The sequence below is a fragment of the Pteropus alecto genome, unplaced genomic scaffold (genome assembly GCF_000325575.1).
Source record: "Pteropus alecto unplaced genomic scaffold, ASM32557v1 scaffold73, whole genome shotgun sequence".
NCBI lineage: Eukaryota > Metazoa > Chordata > Mammalia > Chiroptera > Pteropodidae > Pteropus > Pteropus alecto.
In genome coordinates this window covers 6,820,738-6,833,049 of record NW_006436284.1, presented here as the reverse complement: position 1 = coordinate 6,833,049, position 12,312 = coordinate 6,820,738, and the positions used below count along the sequence as shown (strand labels likewise).

The 12,312-nt window shown below is 35.4% G+C and overlaps 1 protein-coding gene across 3 annotated transcripts in view; it reads right to left on the bottom strand.

Annotated features, from left to right (window-relative positions):
* Positions 1-12,312, bottom strand: part of GPBP1 (GC-rich promoter binding protein 1) — a 71,040-nt gene that overhangs the window by 23,602 nt on the left and 35,126 nt on the right. For all 3 annotated transcript variants that reach the window (XM_006912475.3, XM_006912473.3, XM_025047208.1), the window contains 3 exons: positions 12,023-12,142; positions 1,788-1,911; positions 1,440-1,663 (listed from right to left, as the gene is read on the bottom strand). In XM_006912475.3, the coding sequence (XP_006912537.1) occupies positions 1,440-1,663; positions 1,788-1,911; positions 12,023-12,085 (411 nt within the window). In that variant the 5' untranslated portion in view covers positions 12,086-12,142. The remainder of the gene's footprint in view (positions 1-1,439; positions 1,664-1,787; positions 1,912-12,022; positions 12,143-12,312) is intronic.

The following is a 12,312-nucleotide window of genomic DNA, read 5'->3' as shown; positions in this document are numbered from 1 at the left end:
CCCTCCCAACTCCCCTACCATAAATCTAATCCAAGTCTCTCACTTCCACTCTCCACCCTATCGACCAAACTATATCCAAAACCATTATCTCATCGCGGCTATCCAGGTCAAGCCATCGTTTTCTGAGCTATTGCCAATGCTTCCTAACTTGGTTTTCCTGTTCTCACTCTAACCCATTCGAGATCTAACAACTGGCATAGTCTAAAAACCTAAAATCAGCTCACATGACTGCACTCCAGAGGCTTCAGGCTGCATTTGTAGTTAAAAGTCCTACTCAATTAAAACCCTTTCCTACTCCTCTAACATGGTCTACTACTATTCTTTACCCATATTGGCCTAACTTACATTCCTTAAACATGACAAGCTTACTCCTACTTTAGGGCATACACACTAGCTCTTCCCCTTCCCCCCACCCCCAGTCTTAAAAAAGCTCATTGATTAAATCCTAGATTAAATGATACTTCCCTAGAGAAACCTCTCCTTACTTCCAAAACCAAAGTAGCCATCCAGTCATTTCCTATCCAAATTCTCTGCAAAATACTAATTATTTTTCTTTTTATTTTCTGAAAGTCCCCAACAGTATAGAAACTCATTAAGAGTAGAGACCTTGCCTATTTTATTCATCTACGTATTCTGAGGGCCAAGAACAGCTAGACTCATAGAGCTACTCATATAATGAATGAATGAACATACACACAGAAATAAATTACTAGGAATGAATCACAAGAAGAACTAGATAAGTAAGAATGTACACTAGGTAATTTTCATATAACTTGAGAAAAGTGTTTAGATATGCCACATGGTGAGATTTACAAATAGGAAAAAAAAATTAAGAATATTCTGTTTCTAATTAATTCATATTTTTTTCAGTAGTGGAGTTAACATTCCTAATTGTATCTGACCTAGGTTAACTATCAGTGTGCCTTCCCTAACCATGAAAAAACTTTTGAATAAAGCAGCCGAAACAAAAAGGAGCTAGCTATCCTGGGTTTAGCTTAAGAGTCAGATTAAAGTGTTACTTAAAAAAGATAATCTAAGTAAAATGTACTGCTAAAATATTATTTTCAAAAATTTGCAGCTTTTTAGAGATAATATTATGATACACTTGCAAATAAGCCTCTAAACTCAGCCATTATTTTTAGGGGAGAGTGTTTAAATTTCTATAAGGAATAAAATGACATAAATTTATCAAAAATTTTAAAAGACCACATGGTAAGTGAGACACAGGAATAAGTAGGAGGAAGGAGAGGAGAACGAAGGGTGGGAGAGGGGAGAATTATGAACAAAAGCTTACAAAACGTATGGACTAAAAATAATTGGGCCTATAAAGGGTGATCTCTGTAGAAAATGAACTGTCCTGATAAAACGTCATGAGAGCCTTGCTACTAAAATGGCACCTGCAGAAATCTCATTGGTAACTAAAATTAAAAGAAACTTACAAAATCCTCAGCCTCAAACTGTTTGCGTTCTCTCTTGTCGTCTTTCCTCCCTGTTTCATTGTCAGGTATGTTGTTTTCATGTAGTCCTTGGCTTTTTCCAGAATGGAAAATACTGCTACGAGAACGGGAACTTCCACCATGGTATCCCCCTCGATGATTTATGTTTTCAGTACCATTTCTTCCATGTGTACGCCATCCATTTTTTTCTTTCCTTCCAAAGTTACCTTTTTTAGATAATGTCAAAGTATTACAAATTCAAAGAAAATGGTTATGCTTAAAGACTGAATCACAATTAAAACATTCTAAAAGAAAAATCCTTAAATTCTATCATTCCTTAGCAAATTATACCTCCATTAGGACGTCCAATACCAGAATCAAAGCCATCTGAAGAGTTATGTCGTCGACGATTCACATCATAACGATTTTCTGTCCACGAAAAGTTTTCAGAATGCTTCTCAAAATTCAGTGATGACTGAAACATTAAGAGTATGTAGGTGAACATATATTTACAACCTAAATATAATTTTAAAAGCTAACAATACTCTGGTTTATTTTACTTCCTAGAATTTTCAGTGGTTAAAAAGAACAGTCTGTAGTCACTTTCAATGTGTTTGGTGACTGGTAACTTATAAGATAGATTCTATCGTTGGTCTATTTTCTTCTACCTAATGGAAATAAGAGCATCATCCTGAAAGAGCTGAACAACTACATCTACTTACCCCAAAACTTTAAAGGTAAAATGCCTAAGTGAAACAAGGCAAAATATAGTGTATTTCTCAACAAAATGTAACATTCTGTATCATACACTACTTGATTTAAATAGCTCAATATTTTCTTCAATATCAGAAAGGTACAGCAAATGAAGCTACAGTGTTAAGTTCTCTAGATTTATTTCCAAACTCCTCTCACCCAAAAATATTTTAAAAAATATATCCCAAGAATGTAATATATTTTTAAAAATTATGTGTATGAAAAACCAACTATTTATAAAAGTTGCTGGTTTTCCCTGATATTAATCTGATAAAATCACAATCAAAACTTCGAAAAATCTTTTTTTTAATGCCCTGATCATTTCTCTGGGTTGTATTGATGTTATAATTTCCTCCAGGACAAAGAGAGGAGTTCCCCCGTTGTAATATGAACCTACGACACATACCCATATTGTCTAAGACTACCCCTGTGCAACTTATTGGTGCTGGTTCCCCTACTACCTCTGGCCTCATACTGTCTGCTATGCTTACAAGATAAAGTTTTTAATCATCTCGTATCTTCTGTCAGTATCCACGAAACACTAGCTTTAGCTTGCTAAGGTTGCAAGTAGGTAGGGTAAAAATCAAAACTCTGAACAGACCCTAACAATTTTGATGATGAGAATGTGATGCTGACAGAGTTAAAATTTTCTGGAGGGAAAAAAAAGACAAGGGGTCTCCTGAGTCAGATTACAGCACATGAGAAGGCTCTCAAGGATCTGGTAGCAACTGTTCTTGTCCAAAGGTTAGGTAGAAATAGGGGTCTCTCACTGTTTAGCAGCCAAATGGCAAGGGGTAGGATTGAAACAAGGTACCCAAATAGTGCTTTGGTTGTTAATTTTCCTTTGAGCAAGAGAAAGAAAAGATGTTTTATCATGACGATGGGGTCCCAGCTAAAAGGCAATATGGCTGTGGCTGCTAAGTCAAGGGATCTCCAAAGCTGACATAAATAGTGTCAGTAACGAGGGCACAGAGTTTTGGAAAGACTGAAAACATTAGAACTCAATTTGTTAAGGCTGAGCTGCTGCTGCCTACCCTGGAGTGAAAGTGTTCTGTGCCCTCTATACTTCCTCATCCCTTCCTTGCCCACTACACTGACCTTGGCTGCTTTAATGAAAAGATCAAGTATGTGGAACTTAAGGAAAAGGAAAGACAAATGTGTATACTTCTGTTGGACACAGGCATCCAAGTCACCACTGTACCTACTCCTGTGGCAGGAAGACAGTACTAAGCATAGGGGTAACAAAGTGAGGCAAAACCAGGGCAGTGTGGTGCATGAGGGCAGGAAAGACCCCAACCTGGATGTGTGCTGGATCCAGGAGGTACACAGAAGAGGCCACACCATTCCAAGGTTGAGGAGACAGAAGAAAAACAAAAAGCCTCCTAGTCACCTATGCAATCCCTAGAGCGGTAGTCTTCCTCACCACATTGCACTTTCCTACATTCCGAGCTAAAGAAATAATTTATTTAGTCTCCTGAAAGTTTAGATTGCAGATCCGATATGCAAGTACTACACTCCTTAATTTGTGTCCCCATAGTAGGAAAAGATGCTCTAGTGTCTTAATTTGACTGATAGAGCTTGAAAAAAATTTAGCAGTTAAGAAAGGGAAACTAAAGTGATCTTGCAGGTGAGGCTTTTAGGCCAATCGTATGTACTATTGTGTTTTACAGTTGTGTTAGTATTGTTACATGCTTGTACTGAAAATGTTCAAGATTCTCCTATGTGGGGAATACAAGTTGACAGGTGAGTCCCGTACCATCCTGTTCCAGATGCTCTAGCAAAAACAGTATAGGGTCCCAGAATAAAAGAAATCAAGAAATGTACTTGAAAATTTGCCAGCTAGTGGAATATACAGAGGCTATTCCTCAGTACAGCAGTGCCATCTGTCTGATAAATGTACCAAGTACACTACTTTTTTAAAAAGAATGTGGCTCTTGCCCTACCACTGAGTTCTTATCAAAAGTGAACTCAAACTAAGAACCAAAAAAAGGGCTCACTAGGGCTCCTGATCAACTGGAAACAGTGTATTCAAGGGTGCAGCAGGCCTGATCCTAGGGACATTTCAGTTCTGCATGAAGAAGTGGCAACTACTCTTTGAGGTTAACCTTATTCTCCTCCCTGCCATCTGTAACAAGCTACTGCTTCAATAAGGTTCTCAAATCACAGAAGTTTCCCTAAATGTCTGGGCCTTGTTTGCTGATGGTTCCACTAAGTTAAAAGATGGTAACGTACAATGAGTGGCAACTGCCATCCAGCTCCCAATAACTCTGAAAAACCAAATGGGTAAATGCCAGTCCACACAATGGGGAAATATGAAAGCTGTGACCCTTACCTTAGATAACATTCGTAAGGACTAAACATTCTATGTTTAACTGATTCGGGCTGTTGCCAATGGCCTAGACAACCTGTCACCTGAAAAACTACAGACTAGCAGATTAAAGGACATTTGTTTTTCTAATGTGGAAGCCACCACTGCATGCCAGTTGTGACTCCTGCAAGGTTGGTCCATTTGTCTCACTGTGAGGAAGGCCATATTATACAAGGGAAACTATATCAAACCTGTGACCACTTCTTGGGGCGATCAATGATGTCTCATCACTGCTGAAAACTTTTTAGGTTATCGTGTTGCTACTGCAGTCTTATCTGCTCACTCTGGTCACATTCTTGTGACCCTTAAAATTAATCCATGTCATGTTTTTGCCATTCCAGGTCACTAACAGTCCAATAACAGTACATCTTTTGTCAAAAAGGCTATCCTGTGACAGACAAGTATTCAAAGTACTCAATGGACATTCCATACTCCCTACTATCCACAGGCGCCAGTACTGTTAAGCATTCAAACAATCTCCTTAAAATTCAACTCAGAACAATCTACAACTCTATGTCCCTCACCTCTTCAAACACCTTAGTAAAACAGTTTTGGTCAGTGAATGCAGCACAGCCAAAAAGATATCACCTCCTCAGCCACTTCCTGGGTAGTAATCAGGATGAAAGAAGTAAAGAGATGAGAGATTATATGAGCCTATTTTAAAAATTAAGGAGTCAGCCTTGAATATCCCTGGACATGATATTTCTTTCTTTCTCCTAAGAGCAAATGCAGGCCAGACCTATCCTCGGGGTGATGACCTGGACAAAAAAGAACCTAAGGAATTCAGATAGTCTGATCTGGCCTTTCTGAGTTCTTTTGTTGAACTGTCATAGTCCTAGATCTGTAGACCATGAACATTTGCTTGAGTGCACTGCTAAGTCCCCCTACAAGTGTTCAATGTGGACCAAAGTGAGGGCTATAAAGGTATCTGCATATTATGTAAAATTGCCCTTGTTCCATTCACACCCAACTCCTAGGGATAAAATATCTGGGTGCAACTAGGGGATTATTTTTTAAAGTGAAATCAGAGCTATTGGACTGGGACACACAGATCTCATCGCTGTAGAGGGAGTGCAAAAACCCCACCACCCAAAGAGGGAACTTCTTTGACCCCAGAAAGTACAGGGAAAAAGAACAACAATTAATGTTCTCCCTAATCCCTAGAACCAGCACTACTGCCTGAATCAAACAGCAGCTTTGGAGAACACTCTGATCCACTGCGAGATCTGTTATCCCCATCTATATGCTTTGAAATCAGAAAAGTTCATGTGGCCATCAAGAGTCCTAGGGACAGATTCAGCAATTGGTTTTAACCAGACCTCCAGGTGATTATGATGTGGGATTAAAAAAAAAAAAGTCAATAGAGCATAAATGCATAAAAACATTGAAACCAGCACAACCCTTATAAAAATGCATATGATTCTCCTAACACCTGAATAGTCTTAGGATATGCCACATATGGCAACTGAGGTTGCAACTAATACTGACAATGTCCACATTTTTTAACCAAACTAATGTAATAGTAATCCAAATCAAGTTTAACAACAAATTCCAAACTGAAGTGATCTGTGTCTCTTTCATGTGGTATGTTTGTACGTGGGGGAAAATAAGCCACAGAATGTATTTTATTGAGGATGAGGGTTGCTTTTTGGCCCCCCTATTACCCCTGTAATTACAAGTAATGACACCAAAACTCAGGTCAGTTTAAACTCGTAATGGATAATAGTGTGGCCTTATACCATATACTGGCTAGCTGAAAAAAAAAAAAAAATCATCTACTGGTTCCTTCTAAAACTTACTTACAGTTCGCTGAATCCTGGCCTCACCCTGATGCTTAGGTTAGGTTGTTGACAGCAACCTTAATAAAATATTATTTATAAAGAGAAATTAAATGGATTTGGTCCTAGCAATGTTACAGTCATGTGAAAATTAAAGTTTGGCCAAGAACATTTAGGGCTGATGATGGGTAGACTATTGGGACAGGCAATCCTGTCCCAATCCTTGTATGGCCCATTTCTAAGAGTTATGTTTGCAGCAAGCAACATTAAGGAATAGGCAACGTCCTTCTGTGGGACAAAGAACAGGCTTATCATAAATGCGGTAGAGTCCCCACTCAGTGCAAGGGTAGCATCTACCTGGGCCCCTCCATGTCAATTCCCCAAAGTTTTAGGGTGCATGAAGAACCAGTGCCAACACCATGCTTATGCTGCTTGCTGTGTCATGAGTAATGAAGTTCTTAGTCTCTGACCGAGGAGCCTGTCTTCTACCAGCATCCATGAAACAATAACAGACTGGCGTTATTAGCTTGCAAGTAGGATGAAATCGAGACCCTTCACAGACTAACACAAAACCAGCAGAATAAAATATGAATAAGAAATGCAAGTAAAAGAACTGAAAAGGTAGACAGAAAACTGACAGTATTTGTGAACAAATGACTGTATTTCAAAAAATCCAAAAGACATTACAGATTAAGAATCAATTAAGGTTGCTAGATATCATACTACAAGATACGATATATCCGCAACAAAGACTTAATTAAAGCTTTTAAAAATAGTGACAAGTACTATAACGCCTCTGAGCACATCTAGTGAAATACATACAAGACGGAAAAAACCTATGTAACTATATTTAGACATTAAAGATGCTATAAACACACACATGTATGTATGTGTATATTTCCTAAACCAGTTTGAAAAGAAAGGCAACCCAAAAGAAATAATAAACAAAGGATGTGAACAGAGAATTCAGATATATGTAATTCAATGCCTAAGAAACAGGGAAAATGCATTTTACAACAAAGATTAGCAAAAATTGTAACTGATGTGACCAAGTTTTGCCAAGAGCATAAAGAGAATAGTTATATGCATTATACAGAAGTATACCTCAGTACACCACATGGAAGATTCTGGCAGTATCTAATCAAGTCCCAGAAATTTTTGTAACTACAGGTTAGAGCCGTGCTATTTGAAGTTTGGTCCACAAACAGAATCAACATCACTCTGAAAAGTGTTAAAATGAGGGCTCCATTGAGACCTACTGAAATCAGAATCTGTATTTTTAACAAAATCCTCAGGTTATCTTACTATTGTTAAAGTTTGAGGAGCACTGGCCTAGAAAATTTTTATCCATGTGTATAAGGAGATATTACAAGAGTATTCAATGCAGTACTCTATGTAATAGTCAAAAGTTATTAACAATCTAAACTTAAATAGATAAAAAATTGTATTGAGGTACAATACAGTTTTAAGATAAGATTAAATTTGTAGATAGCAACAAAGAAGAAAAAAAATCTCAAAGAGAGTGAATGTAAAAGCCAGATACAGATATATAAATGATGATCATTTACATAAATTTTTTAAACACAGAGAATACTACTGACATTCACATATGTAATAATATAAGAACATGCACTGAGACTACCTCTGGTGAAAAAATGGAGACAAAAAAAAAAGACTGTGAAGATGTAAACAGTGGACTTCAACTGTATACATAATGTTTTATTTCCAAGAGATAAAGCTAATATGGCAAAATATTGATATGATTATCGTTGGTTGTTAATAATGTTCATTTAATTTTCTTTATTCTTTGCATGTTTAAATACTTAATATTAGTGAATACTTAAATATTTCTACATTTTTAAAGAATTATCAAAACAGACAAGCTATAGACAAATATGTGCTATATGGAAAACAAATCCCTCGAAGTGAAGAGCTATTACAAATCACTAAGAAATAGATTACATGAACAAGCAGTTTTTAGAAACTTTCCCTAACACGAAAAGTATGCTCAACCATAATTTAAAAATGTAATTCAAAATATAAAGTACCATTTTTCATCCAATTTCAAAGATTAGAAAATGTGAAAACACCCAGCATACCCCAAACTGAAAAAATTAGATCCTCATAAAACTTTGATGGGATTATAAATTGGTGCAATTTTCTGGAGAGCAATTAGGCACTGTCTATCAAAATGTACAAACCTGCTGATCCACTGATTCTATTGCTATGATTTTATCCCACAAATATATTCAAGAGATGCTCAGACATTCCTGCAACTTAGTCCATTAATAGGTAACTAATTAAATTATCCATGTAGATCAACTCAATAAAAGATTAAATAGCCTGTAAAGAATTACATTCCTATGACAGTAAAGATGCCTACTTTAAAGGTAAAAAAAAAAAAAGCAACTTCATTTGTTTATCCAAAACAGGATAAAAATATATTCTGGTGTAATCATAAAAAAAGTATCCTGGTATTTCACCTCAGAAAATTAGTCTACTATCTAGTAATCAGGAAATGAAAATTATTAACTAAACTGGTATGTTTTAAAGTCAGGCACAAATGGATTCCTATCCTAGCTCTAGCACTTTGGGAAAGGTTACTCATCTCTCTCAACCTCTACTCCCTAATCTATAAATTGGGACAAAAAACCAGAGTATCTAGCTTATGATTTTTGTTAGCCTTCATAGTGTTTTACATAGTGACTGGAATGCAGTAATGCCTCAAAAAACATTAGATAATGAGCAAGGAAGAGACTATCTCTATCCCTCTCCCTCTTACACATTTCACAGGATTCCCTAGAATATCTGAGTCAGTAACAAAAAACTCTACACAGTAAACAAAGTTTCAATAAATTCCACTACCATTCTGACTGAATTTCTTGATCCTCTCTTGGCCTAAAGTTTAAATAGTATACACATTTTCTATGTAGGCTGATACTGCTTACACTACTGAATGAAAAATGTTGGTATAGTATTAATCACTGTTTTTTAAATACTGCCATGAAAGAATCAACAAAGCACTGCTACTACAATCTAACCATAAAAATAACTATGGAATACTGAATACAAATACAGAAATGTGTTTACCATAGAATCTTATAACACATTATTATTTTTGTTTAAAAATAAAAATTCCCCTACTTTGTTTCTATTTCTTACCAGCTTTTACTCTTTTAATACCACACTCCTGAGATCTTCCTTCTTCAAGAAATTGCTACTATGAAAGAATACCTCAGCCTGACTATGGGAATCACTTTATCATACTTCCTACGTAAGATAATGGGAAGAAGCACCTGTAACAAGGGATATCTAAAAAGTTATCTAAATTTTTCAGTGTCTAAAACCATTTCAGCTTAGTATTTCTTCAATAATAAAATTGTTACTTTTCAAATTGCAAGTCAGGACCTATCTATTAAAGGATGATAAATTAGTAGCAATTTATAACTTTTAATGGAATAAAACAAGAACAAAAGACCACGAGAGAAAATATTAATCACAGATATATGACTTTAATTATATCTATGTGTATAGAAAAACATGTAAAAATTTACTTAACACTGGGTCCCAATAAGCATTTCAAAAGCTCTATGCCACATATAATCAATGCAGTTTAAAATTTCACCACATGATGGGGCTAAAATTCTATATACCTCAGAAAACAGAAGTACAGTTCTTGAAAATATTTTTACCCTTAATTCACATCCTCATATCATCCCTTCAAACAACTAATAAATGAAAGACTTCTATTAAGTCGAAATAGAGAACGCAACAGTAATTAGTATCTGTTCCACTTAATTCATTATAAGATTTAAAAGGCTCTGGTAGAAAACAAGAGGTTAATTACAAATGGGAATCCATAAATAATGATTTTGAGATAAAAGGACAAGAAAGAAGGCATAAGAAGTCATATAATTAAAAATAAATTTTTAAAAAGTCATTACTAGAAGTATGTGTTTAATGAAACTACTTTAGGTGAGATCTAAGGAAATGGTTTCAAACACTGCTAGTTAGGAGTTTAAACTGATACCATTTTCTGGAGGTCATTTAGAAAAAAACAATAATTATTGAGAATTTTGAATAGGCAATCCCAATTCTCACAACCATCATCATCCATGAGGGGCAATATTCAGATGGAGAGTCAGGTTCTGGAATGCAGTAAGGATTTCACCACATAACAACAGGCAATCTTCAACCTCAGATTAACATCTGAATGAAGAATTATTCTCAAGCTTTTTAATGTTTTGTAGCTAACTTTTCAAGGTGCTGGTAACTTACTGATCTGCTTAAAAATGAAAAAAATCTTATACTTATTTCAGAGAAAATGAATAAAAGAGGAAAAGGAAATAAAGGGGGGGAATAGGAAATTCATATGCATCCAGGCTTTGAAGTAAGCCTAGAAAAAAATAGACCCACTAAAAGGATATAAATGAGAGCAGGCAGGGAGTAGAGAGTAAGAAATCATATTCCAGAGAACTACACATAGGAGAAAAAGGGGCAGAGAGTCTGTTGTAACTAAGAAGTGATCTCTGGAGCTTAGATGTCTCCATTCCCTAACAAATCCAAATCCCATTTCATAGTCTATGAAATAGAATGTTTAATTATTTTACAGAATGTCAAAAGTGAGTCATATGGAAGGAGTAAAGAAAAGAAAATCCATTCTTCTAATCTAGGCTTACACTAATCACATGACAACAGACAAAGCCAATTAACCTTCCAGACTAACCCTATCTATCTGTATAAAATAAGGTCAGTTTATATTATTATTAAAATCCATCTTCAAACATTAAAATTCTAATGTTTAGGAAAATTCTGTCCAGCTAATACAGCTTTTCAACATAGTAAGGGCCAAATTTATTATAATCTAACAATTTATTAAAAGAGAACAACTTTCAAAATTATTAAATTGTTCCCATAAGAGTTATTTTTAATAAACTGTTTTATAAAACTCCCTGGTCCTGGCAGAGCTTGATTAATAGGCAAGCAGATGATCAAGACCCGCTCCTGATTTCTTTAGCATTAAAAGAAAAAAAAAAGTGGAAGACAGCTATTAAGCCAAGTAGATTGACTGTAACCAATTCCAAGGTCCCTCTTAGCATACCTTGTAAGTGGATGAAAATTTCAATGCCTAGGCAAGTCTTATATAAACTATTCTGTTTTAGTATTTAAGTAAAATTAACATTTCTTAAATTAGTAAGTCCTGATATGTAAAATGCTGCAAAGTCTTCATCACTCCTGAAATTTCAGTAATGTGCCATGCAAAGTTTTACTTATATGAAAATGAAATCTTCTGGTTATATAAAAAGACTTCGAAAGCTTCCAAATATTTAAAACATTATCAACTGGAAAGTAAGCAGGAAAGTAAGTAAGGCAAGTTATCAGAAAAATATAGAAAAAGGTAGGATAAAAAAGCAATGTTCGATGTATCTAAATGTTTTGAAATAAAATATGTGGACCTTTAATTAGTACAAAAGTCAACTCTGGAGTAAATGATTTCATATGTTGATGGTATATTGAAAACTTGACTTTTTAACCAATAGACTAAATATAAACTAACTTAGACGGTAATACAAAAAGTGTGTTTCTGGAAAAATTTTAAGCCTTTACATTTTAACTACGTTTGTGTAGAATGTGACAAAAGAGTGGCTGAGAGAAAGGCAAAAAGAGAAAGATGCAAGAAAGAGTACCTTTGTTGATGATGGTGGTGTGGGAAAATTAAGCCAGGCTGGAGCAAAGTCATGCTGCGCCATTTAGGTCCAGTCGCTCCGACTCAATGAAACAAGGCTTCAACACCTCATGGCAAGTCCCTGTCATATAAAAATGGAAGGAATTAGATCTGTATGTAGCTCCTGGCCAAAATTATCTTCTTTCTCATTCTGTTTCTCCTTTAAATTACAATTATCTTACTACTTTAAGATTCCATTTACAATGAAATTCTTTTAAAAAAAGCAAAAATAGTGACAGAAAATAGACCAGT